This window comes from Sinocyclocheilus anshuiensis, unplaced genomic scaffold (genome assembly GCF_001515605.1).
Source record: "Sinocyclocheilus anshuiensis isolate Anshui unplaced genomic scaffold, SAMN03320099.WGS_v1.1 scaffold615, whole genome shotgun sequence".
Lineage (NCBI taxonomy): Eukaryota > Metazoa > Chordata > Actinopteri > Cypriniformes > Cyprinidae > Sinocyclocheilus > Sinocyclocheilus anshuiensis.
The window spans coordinates 385,623-403,162 of NW_015552647.1; the positions used below are offsets into that span (position 1 = coordinate 385,623).

A 17,540-nucleotide genomic window follows, 5' to 3' on the forward strand; every position below is an offset into this window, starting at 1 on the left:
CAGAGACAGCTGAAAAGGTGGAAACAAGAGACTGAAGGGAATCCAGAAGGAGACCCATTAATGGCAACATTGTTTAGACAGGCTGTGATTGATGCTATGCCGCCAGCCGTAAAAAGCAGGATGGAAGATGTGGTCGGTTTAAACTCTAAAACGCACAAAGAGTTTTGTGACCATGTGTCTCATGCCGTGGAACAATACAGAAAAAATGAGCAAAAGCTCAAGAGTCAAGAGAAAGAGCTACAGCGAAAACTAACTAATTTACAGCTTGAAGAACTGACAAACAAAAATAAGAAAAAGATTCAAGCTTCAATAAAGAAAGAAGAAGCAGAACAAATGACAATGATGTCTCCAGTAAATACTCCACAACCTACTATTCTGTCAAGCCCCCCTACAACAGTCCCTCCAAACGCACACCATACTCAACAGCCAGGACCAATGGGATGGAGAAAAAAACCAATACAGAGAGGCCAGAGAGGAAGAGGCAAACCGTTTACTGGTCCTCCAGGTGTGTGCTGGGTATGTGGACAGCCCGGACATAATAAAAATGACTGTCCCAAGTATCCATGGCAACAGTACCCTCAGGGTGGAAGGGGGGAGAGCTGATCAGTATGCAAATCAGTTTACATAGAAACCTTAAGTACAAATCCAAGAGATGTTGTAGTAGATTTTTATTGGTTAAAATATTAATTGTTCGAGTGTAATCATTATGAATATAACCATTTATATATCCAGTTATTCTTCCATTATAATCACATATGCCTGTGTGGAAAATGCCTACGTGGCTAAAGTAGACAGGCCCTAAGATTAGAAACATCTGGGAAACATAAGTGGGGGCCTTCTTTCTTTACCATAACAAGAACCCCTTCTCGCTAGGGAGAACTGTATGCACAAAGGAACCATTCTATGTACGGAAAACTGTATGGAATATATACCCCACGCCTTAAAATCCAACCTGTATTAAAGGGGAGACAGAAAGACATTCTGGAGATGTTTTGCTGCAGAGAGCATCTCCGCTTTATTCTCATTGATGATGTAATAAAGTGTATCTTCTGGCATCAAAACTCAAGACTGAGTGTGGTTCCTCAGATGAGCGGCAGACGACACTACAACCTGTAATGCCTGATGAGTTTGGAAAACATCTGACAAGAGATCAGAGACCATTCCTACAGCAACTCTCCAGACCCTTCAGATTCCCAGCTCCATGTTGATACTCTTTCCTCTTCAGTTTTCTATAGGGTTCAGGTCAGGGAACTGGGACGGCCATGGCAGAACCTTTGTTTTGTGCTCAGTGACCCATTTTTGTCTTAATTTTGATGGTTCTTTTGGATCATTGTTCTGTTGGAAGATTCAGCCACGGCCCATTATAAGGCTTTCTGACCCAAAGACTCAACTATTTTCTGCAATTATCCAGCTGTGATCCTTGGCGAGTCATTGGCCACTCAAACTATCTTCCTCACATTGCATTAAGACAATATAGACACAGACAATTTACTGTAGACAAATTTGTAACATTTCCTGTTGATTGAAACTCTGTAATTATTGTCCTAATGCAGAAATGGAAATGTTTAATGCTTTAGCTCTTTTCTTACATTTTTTTTCTTTTTGACTTTCTATTTTGTGCTATTTTCTTGACTTAATATTTTGTGAAGCATAAACTGTTGCTGCACATCATCAGAACTATATTCTTTGTTTATTCTCGTTGTGATGGATGATAAAGGGTATGATAAAGGCCTTTGTGTTCCTCATAGTTATATTCCTGTGAAACAGGAATTTATGGCTGGATAATTTCATGTTCCTAGTCACCCTGGTGTGCTAAAAATAAAAAATAAAAAAGTAAATATAGTAAAAAATAAAAGTAAAAAAAAGTAAATATGAATGGGAATATAGATCATCAGTCATTTTATTCATAAGAATTTCTAGAACTACAAATATTTGTGGCCAATGTGTATTAGAGAAAAGTTTATTTTCATAATGTGATTTTGCTGAAAAGTTAGATTTTTATGGGGTTTTTTTTGTAAATTTATTTTGGTTTTATTTACTTTTTATTTTTTATTTTTTTTAAAGATCAAAAGGTAAAAAATATACAGGTGTATTTTCACAGCCTTCTTTGATCATATTGGGTGCCAATATAGTTCTGACCATGACTCACTCTCTCGCTCTCTCTAAAACAGCTGCTTTATGTATATAACATAATGAATAATAATAATAAAAATGTTGCAAAACTGACAACAACAGCTGATTGCAAGAATTTATGCAAGAAGAGATTTCTACGAATTCCTATTCTTTTATTCGACCCCTGATGTGTGTAGTTTGCTTGCTTAAAAAAAAAATGTTCTCTCGTTAATTTTTTTTGTTTGTTTGTTTAATTGCAGTCTTTTTCCCACTGCTATTGTTTTCCTTGGATTTGCTTCTCAGTTCCATAAAATGTTAAGCTTTTCCTGTTTCATTCCATGTTTTATAGGCAACCTTTGTCGTGCTAATTCAGATTAGCACAGTTGGTTTTAAATTAATCTAGTTTATTTTAGTTCAGGACTCCATAGTCTAGGAGTTAGTCATCTACACTTAATCTGTGTTTCTGAAAGACATTTTTTAAACTATGATTAACTAATCTAGATTAGATTAAGCCTACTCTTGTCTTAATTTAAACCCTGTCCGGGAAACCGCCCCATTGTCCTAATGGATATTAGTAGTCTAGAAAGTCTGAGACAAATATAAAACAACTATCCAACTATATTTAAAAAGCATATTTGAAAAGTAGCAAAAGAAATGATGACTGTGACGCTTTCAACCTGATAATAAAAAGAAAACATCTGAAATTTGTTTGTTTTCACAAAAATAAGATGTGAATAAAAATACCTGAAGCTGAAGAAACACCCATGCTCATTTTGATGGAGAATCACGGAGTTCATAGACGGTCACACTCACCCCAGGCCGACAGATGGCGATGATCACGCCGCGATTATTTTCAAACCTCCAGTTGATGATCACATCGATCTGCGAAGAAGACAGCTGCTCAGCTTTGTTTACTTTAAAGATGGACGCTCAATTACATGTATTTTCTGAAAGCACTGGCTATCTAGTTTAAAACCAGACACTAGAATGTAAGATAGAAAAAAAAAACACACAAAATGGAGGAATCGTGGGATTTTGAATTCTTGTCTCGTATGGTTGACAGTCTGGTGTCCTTTCTGTCCGAATTTGTGGACGACTGGCTGGCCAACGACATGAGAGTTGCAGTGTTTAAAATACTGTTTAGCTGGCTCATCATCAGTCTCGTAGCCATCCACTTTGCCTGGAAAGTGTACGGGAACACTGTCAACGACATGTACTACAGACAGGGTGAGTGTTTGCCAAGGTGCTCTTTTATGCTGCTCCACCTAATCAATAAGAATTCCTATAAAACAACAGTTGAGTACAGTTTTGTGACTGTATATACCTGTATTTTGCGCCTTTTAAAAGGTAGTAATTATATATGCTTGTGATAATTCTTCAGGGACTGGAGGACAGAATGGCGGGACTCCTGACACTGCGCCTCACGGATGGTAAGTTACCAGCCTGCCATGCAGCCGTTCTAGTGTTCATTGTGAGTCAGTCACGTGACAAATGAACAAAAAACTTGAAATTTAATTTATCGTTGCTTACTGATTTCCAAATTCTAACTCTGAATATAGCCAAATAATGCGTGTGTAGATGAGTTCGGGGAATTTGCTATTGAAAAAAAAAATGATTTGATGAGTGGCTTCTGAATCATTCACTGACGAATCGAATTGTTCGGAGCGCTCCTCAAGTGAACAACTCACTGATTCGCTGAAGCGTGTCTTGTGCATTTTGAAATGAGCCAGTGTCCTGAATATGCTACTTCTCAGTATATGACTCCAACGCTATATTTGCAGTTTTAGGGTTAGGAGCTTAGTGAAGCCTGCCGTTATACCACATCATATGAATGTTATGCTGGTAGCACATTTAGACGAGTTATTTCACTGACAAGCGGGCCTACTTACATTTTTAATATATCTCAGACTGGTACTATATCTGACAGCTTCTCTTGTGCCTCACAACACATGCTACCCATTTCTAACTTAAAATTTGAAGTGTACAGACTGAGGATAGGCACAAAAGATCTTTAAATCAATTGTAATAAAAAGCACTATTAATAAAACATTATTTAAAAAAAAGTATAAAATTCTTAACACATAATTTATTCATAGCCCTGTAAACACTGCTGTTCCATTGTCAATTTAAATATTTTAAATTTTTCCTAGGGAAAGTGCAGCTGGTGATGCCATGAAAACCCACCGTGAGTGATGTACCTGCAACTGGACTAAGAGCACAGACACATAAGATGGACAAAGGCAATTACATTCCTTCAAGAAGACTAAATAATCATAACTTGTGCAACTGTATCGGTTTTACTCGTGAAGATGTCTGTGATGGACTGTGGTGCAAAACTCAAGGTCCAAACACATGAATATATGCACTACACTACCTGACAGAATGGTGCTATGCACTAGAGAGAGAGAGCGTTAAAGGAGCTTGCTGTGATAAATAACAGCTCTGAATTCTTTGAATATTTTAGTTTATTTGGATTGAATTCTGGAATTTAGTAGATAGCAAAACTTGAACCATTCTCACACAGTATCATTTGACCAAAAACTGACAAGAATACTAGTCAAAATGAAGGTCCCAAATGTTCACATAGTCGTCTAGTCTGTGTGTAGAAGTCAAACATTTAATTTCAGTGATGTAAGAAAATAGACTTGACTGTACAGAGATAACAAGACATTAATTGTGCCTCTTACAGTTGTCTAAAAGGTTACTGCTGTCTTTTTGCATTGCAAATAATAAATACAATTTGTATCTGATGGTGTATTAGTTTTCTGTTATTTATTTCATAGGTAAATTGTATTTCAGTCAGTGTACAACAATACGCATTGAAATGCACCTTACATTGGTTCAGGACCAAGCAGGAGTCATCCATAACGAGAAGAAAAAAACATTAGTGGTTAAAATAAGTGATATCATGAAATAATCTTAAAACGTGAACTAGCTTAGAGAAAAAAAATAATTATTCCTCCATAATTTTGTTGCTTCCAAACACAAAACAACCTGGAGTCAAATTATTGGAAGTCTCTTTGGACTGATGGTGGCAGCAGCATAACATGCACATCCATCACATTGGTTCCTGTCAGTCCAGGCATGAGTAACCGTCGTCCTTCAGAGAGCTGTGAGAAAAATGTGAACGAATCATTATTGGTGAGAAAGCCATCGATGTCCAGACCTTGAGACGTGGCCTCTTCCATCAGTTCCCCGTCCGTGACGGCACCAGCTGCCTCAGTGGGGCCATCCTGTCCATCGGTTCCTCCACTGAGGAACACTGCATCACACTTTACTTCATCACTACTCAGCTCAAGCCCCACCCGCAGAGCCAACTCCTGGTTCCTCCCTCCCCTGCCCTTTCCTGTCAGTTGCACAGTGGGTTCCCCTCCAGCCAGAAGACAGGTCGCACCCCAGCCTTCCTTCCTCTCCTCTACGAGCACGTTCATGGTGCGACACAAGTCCCAGCTTTCTACCCCAACCTCTGGTCCAAGCTGAAGGATCTCTGCAGCGAGTTCTGGAGGAGGTTCCTTTTCTGGGGAGCATGCAAAACGCGAGAGCAGCCCGTATAGCCGTGAAACAGAGCGAACGTCACCACATACTCCTGGAGACAGAATGACGGGTCTAAGTCCTAATTCAACAGCCTTACGGCTTGCACATTCAAGAGCAATAGTGTTTGAGCCAATTACAACATTTAAAACATGGTCTTTGAATTCTTCTGGCTGTTTTTTCACCTGTGACCCATAATGGGGTCTAAGCACCTCTTTCACAGAGGAAGGAAGACAGCCAGAGAGCTTATAACTATCCAAGATATCCCAGACCTCCTCTGGCTTGGAGTCGCTCCTCACAGTTGGACCGCTGGCTATTAAATCCAGAGGATCTCCAATAACATCTGACAGAATCAATGCCACTACCTTAAAGAGAATGTGATGTCAGAGTAAATATTATGCTCAAGTAACACCATTGGGTATTGCTCAAGAAATTATTTTACATGTCATTTTTTATGTAATAGTGTTACCTGGGCTGGGTTGGCACATTGGGCAAGGCCTCCACCCTTCAACAATGACAGGGCTCGTCTTACTGTATTTAACTCCTGAATTGTGGCCCCTGCTGCTGCGAGTTTTCGTGTCACATCCTGTTTCTCCTGCAAGGACATGGGTGGGGCTGGAGCAGGTAAAAGAGCAGAACCACCACCTGTACGTAGTAGATGTATAAAAAGTAATCATGAAGAATCATGAGAATACACTACAATTCAAATGTTACAGGTCAGTAAGATTTTTTATTTTAATTTTAATAAAGTAATATTTTATTCAGCAAAGATGGATTAAACTAATCAGAAGTGACACCAGACAAATATGATGTTACAAAAGATTTTTATTTCAAATAAATGTTGCTCTTTTCATAAAAAAATCCTAAATGTATCACGGTTTCCACAAAAATATTAAGCAGTTTTTAACACATAATTTTTCTTGAGCACCAAATTAAAATATTATAATGACACTGAAGACTGCAGTAATGGCTGCTGAAAATGAAGCTTTGCCATCAGGAAAGACATTTTAAAATATATTAAAATAAAAAACAGTTATTTTAAATTGCAATAATATTTCATAAATTTACAGTTTTTACTGTATTATTGATCAAATAAATGTAGCATTGGTGAGCTACCATTTTTCAAAAACATTAAAACATTCCAAACTTTTGAATCGTAGTGCATGTTGTCAAAGGAAAACTGATTCTATATGAAGAAAATAAGTTATAATACCAGAGATGAGCACGAGCAGCAGATCTTTCTCAGTCAAACCACTGGCCAGTTCTCGAATACACTCTGCTGACTTCTGGGCATCTGCATCTGGTAAATTGTTCTTTGCTCCTTCCATCACTGTAATTCTGCTGTTATTCTCAAGGAGCATCTTCCTGTCCGGACATACAAACAGTTTTTAAGTAACACCCAGACTGTACTGTGTGCAGCTAAATACAAAATACAAATACAAACCTTGCTAAAAACTTGGACGTCAGGGCTACATGACTATATTTAGCATGAAACCTGTTTGTAAGATCAGTTAATTTTTCTTGCATTCTTATATTTTCCTGACAATTAAGGAATTCCACCCCTAATTCTTATGCAAAAATAAATAGACAGGTAGATATTCTAGATTTATATTTAAATCAGCATGAATTAGGTACACCAAATACTTAAAAATGTACAATTTAAATAATAAATCATTAATTCATAATAAATAAATTTCTTGTCACATTACAGTAATGAGAATGTTTCGCATTTAGGCTACATTTATTTCTACATTTTCTGGGAAACCACTGGCCAACTAATCAACTAGTGATCAACTAATGAAAATCCCAGTTTATTGCTGTATAAACTGCTCACTAACCAGAGGCACATTAAAATATGTAATTAAAAAAAGCACTAAAATTCTTACTCTTTTCCATGATTGCGTAGTGTCTTCTGGATACCATGAGGCACACTGACCACCCCTTTAATTAGACGGTCTCCTACAATCCTCTCTGCTTCTGCTGCCATCCCCAGCACAGCCTTTCCAAAGCCCACCAGATAAAGGTTATTGGTAAGTGTGAAACTCTGTCCACCCACAAGTAGTTTGTCTCCATGTCGCTCCAGACTCCTGCGGACCACTATGTCCGGCTGCACACCTTCAACCGCTGCAGAAAACACAGCCCGGGCTCGAGTGTCTAATGACGACATACTGCAAGAGCACAATGATGCTAAGCTCACCCACAGTGGGTGCTGCAGGTGAAGAGAACGTGAGAAAGCAACAATCTGAGCCATAAACCAATCAAACTATCCACATCAGATGAAGAGAGCCACTTAATACCTGAGGGGAGAAAAAGATATAAAACAGATAGATTCGTATCACTGAATATCACTGAAAAATATCATTGGCCAACAAACGTTTTATGTTTGAATTATAAGAAACGTATAAGAAAAAGTATTTAAGTGTTCCTTACAACAGTATAACACGCTGACAAAACAGCATGAAAATTACAGCTTTAATATTACCCAAATTCACTCTTGTGATGTCTAATCTCCTTTGTTTCATACCTTTAAAATCAATTTGGTCTGATGTGAACAGATGTAGAGATATACAGCAGGGTCAACCAATCTGACAAGATAACATTAGAGGCTACCGAAATACGTTACTCCCACTATTTCACTCACAATGGTGCATTGCCATGGATGTGGCGACTCTAAAATATTTTCTAAAATAATTCATATTTTCAGTGACCCAAAAATATTTCATGTTTTCAATATTTACTCAGAATATTCGTACATTTTGGGACTGAGGCAAACAACTTCTGATAATGTCCTATGCTGGGACTGTGGGACAGTAATTAGATGCAGATGATCTCAAAACATTGGCTGATATAAATAACTGTCACCTATTATATCATAAAATGTGTATATTGTGTTATTTTTTTATATTGTTACATTTTATATTGTGTTATTATATGGCATTTCATTTATAATATAGTTTTATCATATTAAATGAGTATTATAATCAGAAATAATGCAATCTTTAGGGCTGCATACCATGAAGATTAAAATGCTTAGTTTAAAGTTCTGAAAACAGCCACAACTAAATGACCAATTGTAGTCAACAAGTGACAAAGTGAATACATAATACACATTTTCTATCATAACAATCATTTACAAACACCATCCTTACACAGCCTTCATTGAGTTTATGAGAACTTACCTGCACACTGTTCCTAGCAATTCTGAAGCTCTTTTAAGAGCTGACAAAACCTTTTGAGAGCTGCATTACACTTGAGCTTGCCCTGTGTACTGAGTGAGTAATGATTGACTAATTGTTGACAATAGGCCACAGAGAAGTTTTCGAGCTAGCCAGTTACAAGATGTTTGTGCATTAATCAAGAGTTCATCCCAAAAGAGTAGGAGGCGGTACTACAATAGTCTTGTGACACTAAAGTTAAAGTCCAGTAATGGTGGTCAGTGTTTAACTTACACATGTCTATGGATGCACCACCCTCAGACTGCATTGGAAACACACTTTTTCCTCACAAATTACATCAAAGGATTATTTTTGATCTCCGTTTTTCCTCAATACTCCAACTTCTGGTCACTTCAGCCATAGAAAACAGCATAAAAAGTCTAAATAACGTCTTTGCGTCATTTTAATTTGTTTATCAGTCACGTCTGGTTTATACATTCACAATTATAACGCCCCCTTTCACTACTTGTTGTGTGAACACGATTGACTCACATGTGAACAAGGCCCCCTCTCTCGATCAGCAGGCCAACAGACCATAGTTCACGAACAAAATGTCAGTGCCACTCCAAATCGGTGTTTTGAATGAATCTTTTATGTACAACGAATCATTTAAAACACCGACTCGTTCGTTCGGTAAGTCTAACCAATGAAAGGCTCCTTTACAGCCCACACTCGAATGCTATTGGCTGGAACTACAGTCAATGCAGGAAAACGAGTCAGTAGAGATCAAGAACGATTCGTTCGCTTAAAAGATTCATTCACGAAAAAACACGATAACAAAGTGACGTGTTCCGCAGATGTGAAATAATCAACAGAATAGTTCATTTACCATATTTTACACAAACACATTTATTATCACGTAGGAACTTGAAATTACTTATTTTGTTTACCATTTGTTTACAAGTGCACATCTTGTATGTTTACCATGCAGTGCGCCTGCGACAATCTATTACACTAATAGAAATCTGGAAATTCGAGTTGAATGAAACGCAGCATATATGCTACTTCAACACTACAATGTGTATATGCTTTGTGTAAAAACTGTTCTAATGAAGCAATAACGTATTTTCTTCAGAAGGTGGCAGTATTCAATAAGTCAGCTAATTTAAACTAAAACCTTGACAACATATACTGTATTTGTAACATTCATAACATGAAATTGAACACCAATGTACAAATTTAGTCGTATTTCACAGTTAGGCTATTTCTGTGTCACCAAATCAGCTGAGGTGACAGCTTCATACTGTGTATGACATCATTCTTCCTGTTATCAGTGTCTCCCAGCTCCATCTGTTATTCACACCCATGAGGAGAAGAGTAGCCTACAGTACAACATCACAAGCCCTCATTTACAAGTACCAAACAACTTCACAATCACTTTCATTGTGCAGGGCATGGGTAAACTTCATGACTAAAAACCTACATTTTATTTAATTGTCTTTCTATTATATTCATGGATGATACACAGAACATATGTTCTCCATGAGTCAGAAATGATAGCCTTAAAGGGTCAGTCCACCCAAAAATGAAAATTCTATATCATTTCAAAAGGGTCTGGCTGCAGCTTGGCGCTTGCACTCTCAGACGTGCATTCTCAGGCTTGCACTCTCAGACACTTGCACTTCCGCTAGCGACGTCACTTGCAGTCTTTTTTATTTTTTATTTTGTTCTATTTATTGATTACTTTTTGTTTGAATCTCTCAACATTTTACAACAGTATAGCCAGGTGGTGAAGACAAGAAAAAAGAAACTAAATTACGAAGTCACTTGCAATCGCCACTTGCACTCTCCGATACCTGCGACGTCACTTGCAATTGACACAAATCGTGCGTGTTGCCAATGGAGACAAGACGCTGTGGTGGTGATTAAACGATTAAAACTAATTTAGTACCGTAACCTACAGGGTCCTACAAGTAAAAGACAAGACCCGCAAATCCGTGGCCACAGAACAGCAGAATATGAACGCAATGCGCAAAGTCTCTTGTTGAGCGCTTTCCTCCTGTAGAAAAACATAAACAACGTCTGAGAGTGCAAGCGCCAAGCTGCAGCCAGACCCTTCTCTATCATTTACTCCTCATGCCATTCCAAACCTGTATTGCATTTCTGTCTTCATGTGGAAGAAAAATATATTTGAAAGAATTTTGGGAACCAAACAGTTTTGGGTCTTATTGACATTTGAATTATTATTATTTTTTTTTTGTCTATTTGCTAACCAACATTCTTCAGAATATCTTCTTTTGTGTTCCATGTCATGAGAATGACATGATGACAGAATTTTCATTTTTGCATAGACTATCCATTGAAGAGAAGTCAACAGTCATTGTTTCAGTCAGCAAGAAGAAATTAATCTACAAGTTTTGTAAAATATTATTTAAGGTAATTTGTCATTTTTATAATGTTTTAAATTTCACTAGCATACTTTTTTAAAATATGCAACCGAAATTTGATGGACACACAAAGCTAGTTGACGGTGCTGTTCTCTTTTGTTTGCGTTGCAGTTCTGTCATGTTTGTTTGTTGTACTATCTATTGCAGCAATTTTTTTTGTGTTGTCATGGATAATTGATGTACAGAAGGCTACGTAATTCTCAGGTGGCTGCAGATAGCAGATGGGAAGAGGTCACTCTGCTGGCTGATATTTTTATTCTGCAGCACCAGTGACCCTCCATCATTATGCGTTGTCTCCCCTCGCATGCCTTTCGTCTCTCCCGTCCTCATGGCAATCATATGCTCCGTTATTTTATAAAGGGCTCATATTTGGCTACTGTGTAGGGTATCAAGCCATCGAACGTTTTCCATCAGTGATCACTTATTCACCGGAGGCCTGAGAGGAATGCAATGAGATGATGGACTGGAACGACAACTGTACAGATATGATAGCAAAGAGCTGGCAGGTGAATTTCAGCGCATACTAAGAGAGGCTGCGATTTATGAATACTCAGCAATAAGGAACATCATTTGCATGACTAGAGGGTATCTGGCATCAGTACAGGGGACAAGCTTAACTCTCTGAGGTGGCTGAACTCTCACTTTCAGTAAGTGACTAAGATGAATCACTTTACTGTGTGCAATTAGATCTTCTCACTTTTTCATTAACGTCAATATGGGGAATAATGGTAAATGGAGAAGATGGAAACAGAATTAGCAGGCTCGAATACTTTATCATATTCCGTTGCACATTCATCGCCAAGGTTTTTCCCCGATTGCACCATCGCTCTTGTTATTCCATTAGAGCAAAAACAAAGAGAAATCACTCTTTCTCATAACCGTATTCGGCTCGTGAGTGGCCATCTTATTGCCTTTGTGCTTTAAATATCCTGAAGCTTCTGGCTGTGATCTACATTCATATATTATGCAGAATATGCATGAAGCAAAGTTCTTTGATGCTTTGTATTTGGGGTTCTGATCGTGGAATACGTTCACTTGAATGACAGACCATAAAGTCGAATACTCACAATTATTATGCATGCACTGAGGTTTATTAGAGATTTTACTATGACGAGATAAAACAAATAAACCTTAAGTTGAAAGCATCCTCTTATATCCTTAACATTTCAATAAACCAAATAAAATTGCAACTGAACTTGACGGCAAGTGATCATCGTGCATTTTTTAAATTACGAAATATAATTTGATTATAGCTTATTTTGTGTTCCATGGAAGGGGAAAAAGCTATAATTTTGAGCAACATCATAGTGCAACTCATATGATACCAAATTTAGACATCTCTGCACAAACAAACAAATAAATAAACAAGTAGTTTTAGACAACACTACTACCTTTTTTTTCTTCAAAATCTACTTGACTCAAAAAGTTGAGGGTTCACCTTTTTTTTTTCAACGTATTACACGTGAACTCATTGCCAGGAAATGAAACCCTCAAACCATGTCATGCTGTTCCCTGTCAGTTAACTGCTTTTACAGAGCCTCACAAACAAAAGGGATTTCACAGACTTCCTGTCTCTCTTCATTACCTTAAAAGGCTGATTATTATTGTGACTATGCCTTTGCCAATTATCCAAGCTTCTCAGAAAGCCCACCTACAGTGACTCTCCTCAAGTCCCCCAAAAGACCTCAGGTTTTCAGCCTCTGAAACATGGGGAGTGACAGCTTAGCGTTTTCATAATAAACCGACTCAATAGAAGAATCCATGTGTCTTGTAATGAAAGAGACAGATGGACAGAGACAAAAGAGAAATATGTGAATAATTTGGAAACGGGAAAAGCTGAAGGAAGAAGGAACAGAAACAACCACATTGGTGATCTAATTGAAATTTTAGCTCAATCAGAAAAACCTTATAGTTATGGTAAAGATTAGCCTTTCTGGAGGAAATATAATGAATACATTGGGCAGCAGCATGCAGGTAAATCAGAGTGTTCTCCATGGGGCAGCTTCCAGTGCTCTGCTGCTAGGCAACTGCTTGGGCACTATGTGACTCTTCACATGACAACATTTCTTCTGAAGCAATTAGGACCATTCAGAACGTTCAGCTGTTTCCTAAGTGCCTGTTGCTTTTACTTACAAATCAACTATTGCAGACAAAAGGAATTCCAATTAGCTAATTTTCCTTCAGCCTGGACTGGGTTTGGCAATTCAGTACATCCAAAAAAATACTTTAAGCATTACAGGCACTGGCTTATGATCTCTGTTATGGTAGTGAGCAAGTAAATAAATAATTAATCAAATAAATAAATTAATTAAAAATAGCTTGTCTGAAAACCAAATCTGCACAATTTTCTACTTTATTTTCAATTTAGTTCTGTGCATAATTTTGGACTGTCATTTTGGATTGTTTATTATTATTATTATTAAAGTATAAATTCAATCCAATACAGGTCTTGGTAAGATTTTGTTGTTGTTGTTTTTAAAAAGCTTTTTAAAAATTCTTATGCTCACCAAGACTGCATTTATTTGATAATAAATAAAAACACTAATATTGTTAAATGTATTTACATTTTAAAATAACCGCTTCTATTTTAATATATTTTAAAATGTAATTTATTCCTCTTTTTACAGCAGCCATTACTCTGGTACTCTTGGTCTTCAGTGTCACATGATCCTTCAGAAATCATTTTAATATGCTGATTTGGTGCCCCAAAAACATTTCTTATTATTATCAGTATTGAAAACAGCTGTGCTGCTTAAATTTTTTGTGGAAACCGTGATCCACTTTTTCAATGGCTAGAATGTTCAAAAGAACAACATGTATTGAAATCTTAGTATTATTATAAATGTCCTCACTGTTAGTTTTGGTTGATTTAATGCATCTTTGCTGAATAAAAGTATTAATTTCTTGTTAAAAATAAGCTGTATATTAATACAAAATTGTACTGTACTTATAATTTTTTTTTTTTACATTTAGCCATGTCTTAAATCAAGCCGAGTATAAGCTCTTTGCTCTTTTTATGACTTGTCAAGTTCAGGAAACCTGCATAGACAATCGATTAATGTACTTTCCTTTTAAACAATGCAAAGGTATTTCAGTTATCTGCTGTATTTTTTACTGTAATTGGAGGAAATGTGGTTTTAGCATGCATGATTTTGAATGCGAAATGACATTTCACAATCATGGCAACAGCGTATTATTTCTTCTGAGTATCAACCACATCCTGCTTCCTGTTCACTTGGTTAAAAAGAACCCTTGTTATCTTCTAGGAATGGACAATTCCATTACTCTGCACAACTGAGTGACATAAACAGAGATATATGAGATTACCACGCCTTTGTGCGCAGGAAGAGTGTTGCCCATTTATGGACCTTCAGAAGAAAAGTGCTGAAGCAGCAAGTGTTAAATGATTAAATTTGATTGATTGCTTCATTTGTTCAAGGGTGGCTGTTACTTCAAAATTGTCAGCCAGTTTCGAGGTAAACAAAGAAAGAAAAGTTAATGCTGAAATACTATTTATTCTCAGAATCACTCTTAAGACAGTGAGTCAGTCTTTGCTGTAAAAAATGCTTGAAGACACAAATCTCTCAATCTGTTTCAGTGATTCCAGCCTTAGGAGAAAACGAAAGTGAGCTTCTCATGACCTTTGACCACAGCACGATAGAAAATATGATAGATATGATAGTATGATAGAAAATCAACCCACATACACTCTCAGGGTCTGAAACCCTCACATTCACCCCTGTATTCAGAGACTGTCTTTTCTTTGACAGTTTTACTGTCTCTTAATGATTAAACAGGATCTAAATCATGTCTAGGCAAACAGAAACTGAAATAACTCAGGCCATAATGATATTTAAGAGCATCCCCTTCACTTTCGAAGTATCCCCAGAGCACACATCTATATTTACAAATAATGTAAATTATGTCAGTGTGAATATATTGTGACAGCAGTATCAAGTGAATGTAAATCAACCTATATCCTAATGCTATAAAACAAATCAACTTTGCCGAGTCTAATTTACAGATGCATTATTTAACATGGCTTTCCTTTGAATGTTTTCTTGATTTTTGTAACTTGGTTGTCATAGCTTCTGCCCCAGACCAAAAAAAAAAAAAAAAGGTTTGCATTGAGCTCTTGAGAGAACAGGATGTAAAACACAGCAAGTATTTGTATGGGTCATTTTAAGTTTTTAAGGATGTTACCTGCAGTCAGATGTAATAATTCAACATCATCTTCACCAGAGGAAGATGCTGCTGTTGCAGCATAATTACTGTTATCAGGGCCCCCTGTCTGTGTCGAGTGAGAAACAAACCCAGGGGTGCACAATCAGCCAGAAAACAGAGATTCATGCAACACACACACATGTTTCTCTCTAGGCATATCTAGCAAATCATTGGTTAAACATTCACTGCCTGCATGTTTTTCTTCATTTCACTCCTTTTTCTGAACATCTCAAGGATTCCAGAGCTTTATCCCCCTCTATCTTTGAATAACTCTGTGGGATTAACTGTGATAAAACTACAAAGAACTTGAAACATTTCTTCCCTGCTTCTTCTTCTTTCACAAGACTGATGGCTTAATCCAAAGCAAGTGAATTCTAAAGATTTTTCTGTCAACATAACACATTTAGGAAAGCCCCAAATAGCCTTGTGTTTTTTTAGTTGTTTTGCATTAAAATATTTTCTGGATCGTATTTACCAGACCACTTCATTAGGCTGGGGCTCATGCACAACGGAATGGATTCCCATATGAGCAACAGTTTCTATTTTTTTTTTTTTTCAGGCATTTTTTTCTTTTGGAAATTGATGTATTCTAGTAGACTTACCAAAATGACTTTTTAAAAAATGCAGGACAGCAAAGTAATATTTTCCTCTACGTTGTGTATTTACTCAGCTGTGGTTCCTCAATTAATGTGATGCCATCAATGAGAACAACGGAACGCAGCTGCAAATTTGCACAGCCTGCCTTATTTCATCATCTATCATCCTGTTGCAACCAAACTGTCTAATTGGCAAACCAATATGTGTGTAATATAACAATAAAACACAATGTAAAAATATGAATCAATGTTTAATTTGCACATACATATCATCTGACTAAAGTATTTATGCATATCACACAGTATATTCAGTCATTTCATACCCATATTCCCTAATTACATTGATTATATTATTAATCTTTTTTGTCTATAGATTTTTACTTTTTTATTTTAAATTCAGTTCATTTTTTTTAAATAATGTTGTTATGTACTTATAAGTTTTTCATCTAATACTTACATTGTATTTTATTTCATTTTATTTAAATAAAATGGGTTTTATTGGTTGTTTCTGATTTAACTGCATAATTTCACCCCAAAATTAAAATTCTGTCATTATTTACTCACCTTCATATCTTCCCATATAACTTTGAGCTGTTTGAGCACACAAGATAAGATATTAGACAGAATCACACTGCACTAATGAAAGTAAATAGACATGGGTGCTGTCAAGCTCCAAATAAACATCATGAAAACAGTGTGAAGTCATATGATGGATTTGTGAGAGGAACAAACTGTAATTTCAGTTGTAATCCACTGAAATATCACATCCGCATATGAAACCTTGCCATGAACACAGAAAAACCAATAGGGGTTTAGGAAGAAGGGTGGAGTTGGGGCTTGTGAGGGGAGGCTAGAGTCAAAGTCAATATAAGGTCACACATAAACACTTACTGGGATGTCAGGGAATGCTGATACTGCAAATGTTTCCTCCTCTGAAACATGCGCTACAACACTGGTATGAGCAGAATTCCCTTTCTGTCTGTGAAACACACATTAACAAACTTAATTAGCTAATATTTTCATCCTCAGTCACACAAAAGGTAAAAGAAACCAGAAATGTTAAAAAAGAAGAAGCAAACCTCTAAAAGAGCCCTTTCTTTCTTTAAACCGTCACCATCACCAGAAATTAGGTCAACAGAAGTGTGATGGAGTGGGGCTGCCTTTGATGCTGTCCTTTAACCCATAAATACTGTATTGAGGGTGGGCAGCCTGGTCTCATGTTTATACGTAGGTATTAATACGTAACATTTACAAGCACAAAGCGTACACTTTTGTACGTTTTTATTAATGCTAAAACGTACAATTTAGACGTATTTCAACGTTTAAAACGTACAAATCGCTACGTATTTTTAGCTAAAAAACGTAAAAATATTTACGTATCTTTTATATCATTAAGATATTCGTATCAATGCATTTTTTTCATTTTATCAATAAGCGATTTAGATTTTTAGACCCCTTAACCTACCCCCAAACCT

The 17,540-nt window shown here is 36.7% G+C and overlaps 2 protein-coding genes across 5 annotated transcripts; one reads left to right on the top strand and one right to left on the bottom strand.

Moving 5' to 3' along the window:
* The first annotated feature begins 2,940 nt into the window (after nt 1-2,940).
* On the top strand, nt 2,941-5,057 carry tcta (T cell leukemia translocation altered). Its single transcript, XM_016458603.1, has 3 exons — nt 2,941-3,339; nt 3,494-3,542; nt 4,263-5,057. Exons 1-3 carry the CDS (start codon nt 3,129-3,131, stop codon nt 4,303-4,305), a joined length of 303 nt encoding a protein of 100 aa, XP_016314089.1. The 5' UTR covers nt 2,941-3,128; the 3' UTR covers nt 4,306-5,057.
* glyctk (glycerate kinase) lies at nt 4,350-9,435 on the bottom strand. Of its 4 annotated transcripts, none has more exons than XM_016458599.1 (5): nt 9,351-9,435; nt 7,530-7,940; nt 6,857-7,008; nt 6,113-6,288; nt 4,350-6,008 (listed from the first exon to the last, which is right to left on the bottom strand). In XM_016458599.1, exons 2-5 carry the CDS (start codon nt 7,892-7,894, stop codon nt 5,118-5,120), a joined length of 1,584 nt encoding a protein of 527 aa, XP_016314085.1. In that variant the 5' UTR covers nt 7,895-7,940; nt 9,351-9,435; the 3' UTR covers nt 4,350-5,117. The 4 variants fall into 4 exon arrangements, with proteins under 4 accessions (XP_016314085.1, XP_016314088.1, XP_016314087.1 ...); XM_016458602.1 differs by lacking the exon at nt 9,351-9,435 and adding an exon at nt 9,093-9,290 and having other exon boundaries at nt 7,530-7,767; XM_016458601.1 differs by lacking the exon at nt 9,351-9,435 and adding an exon at nt 9,093-9,290.
* Between the last annotated feature and the right edge of the window lie 8,105 nt (nt 9,436-17,540).

Bases quoted from the DNA above. Each gene is read 5' to 3' on its own strand.
- glyctk (XM_016458599.1), bottom strand. From the start codon at position 7,894: ATGGCTCAGATTGTTGCTTTCTCACGTTCTCTTCACCTGCAGCACCCA. The intron at 6,289-6,856 runs GTATTATAACTT...TACTACGTACAG, and splicing joins GCTGCTCGTGCTCATCTCTG to GTGGTGGTTCTGCTCTTTTA. The intron at 6,009-6,112 runs GTAACACTATTA...ATTCTCTTTAAG, and splicing joins AATGTGCCAACCCAGCCCAG to GTAGTGGCATTGATTCTGTC.
- tcta (XM_016458603.1), top strand. From the start codon at position 3,129: ATGGAGGAATCGTGGGATTTTGAATTCTTGTCTCGTATGGTTGACAGT. The intron at 3,340-3,493 runs GTGAGTGTTTGC...ATAATTCTTCAG, and splicing joins CGACATGTACTACAGACAGG to GGACTGGAGGACAGAATGGC. The intron at 3,543-4,262 runs GTAAGTTACCAG...AATTTTTCCTAG, and splicing joins GACACTGCGCCTCACGGATG to GGAAAGTGCAGCTGGTGATG.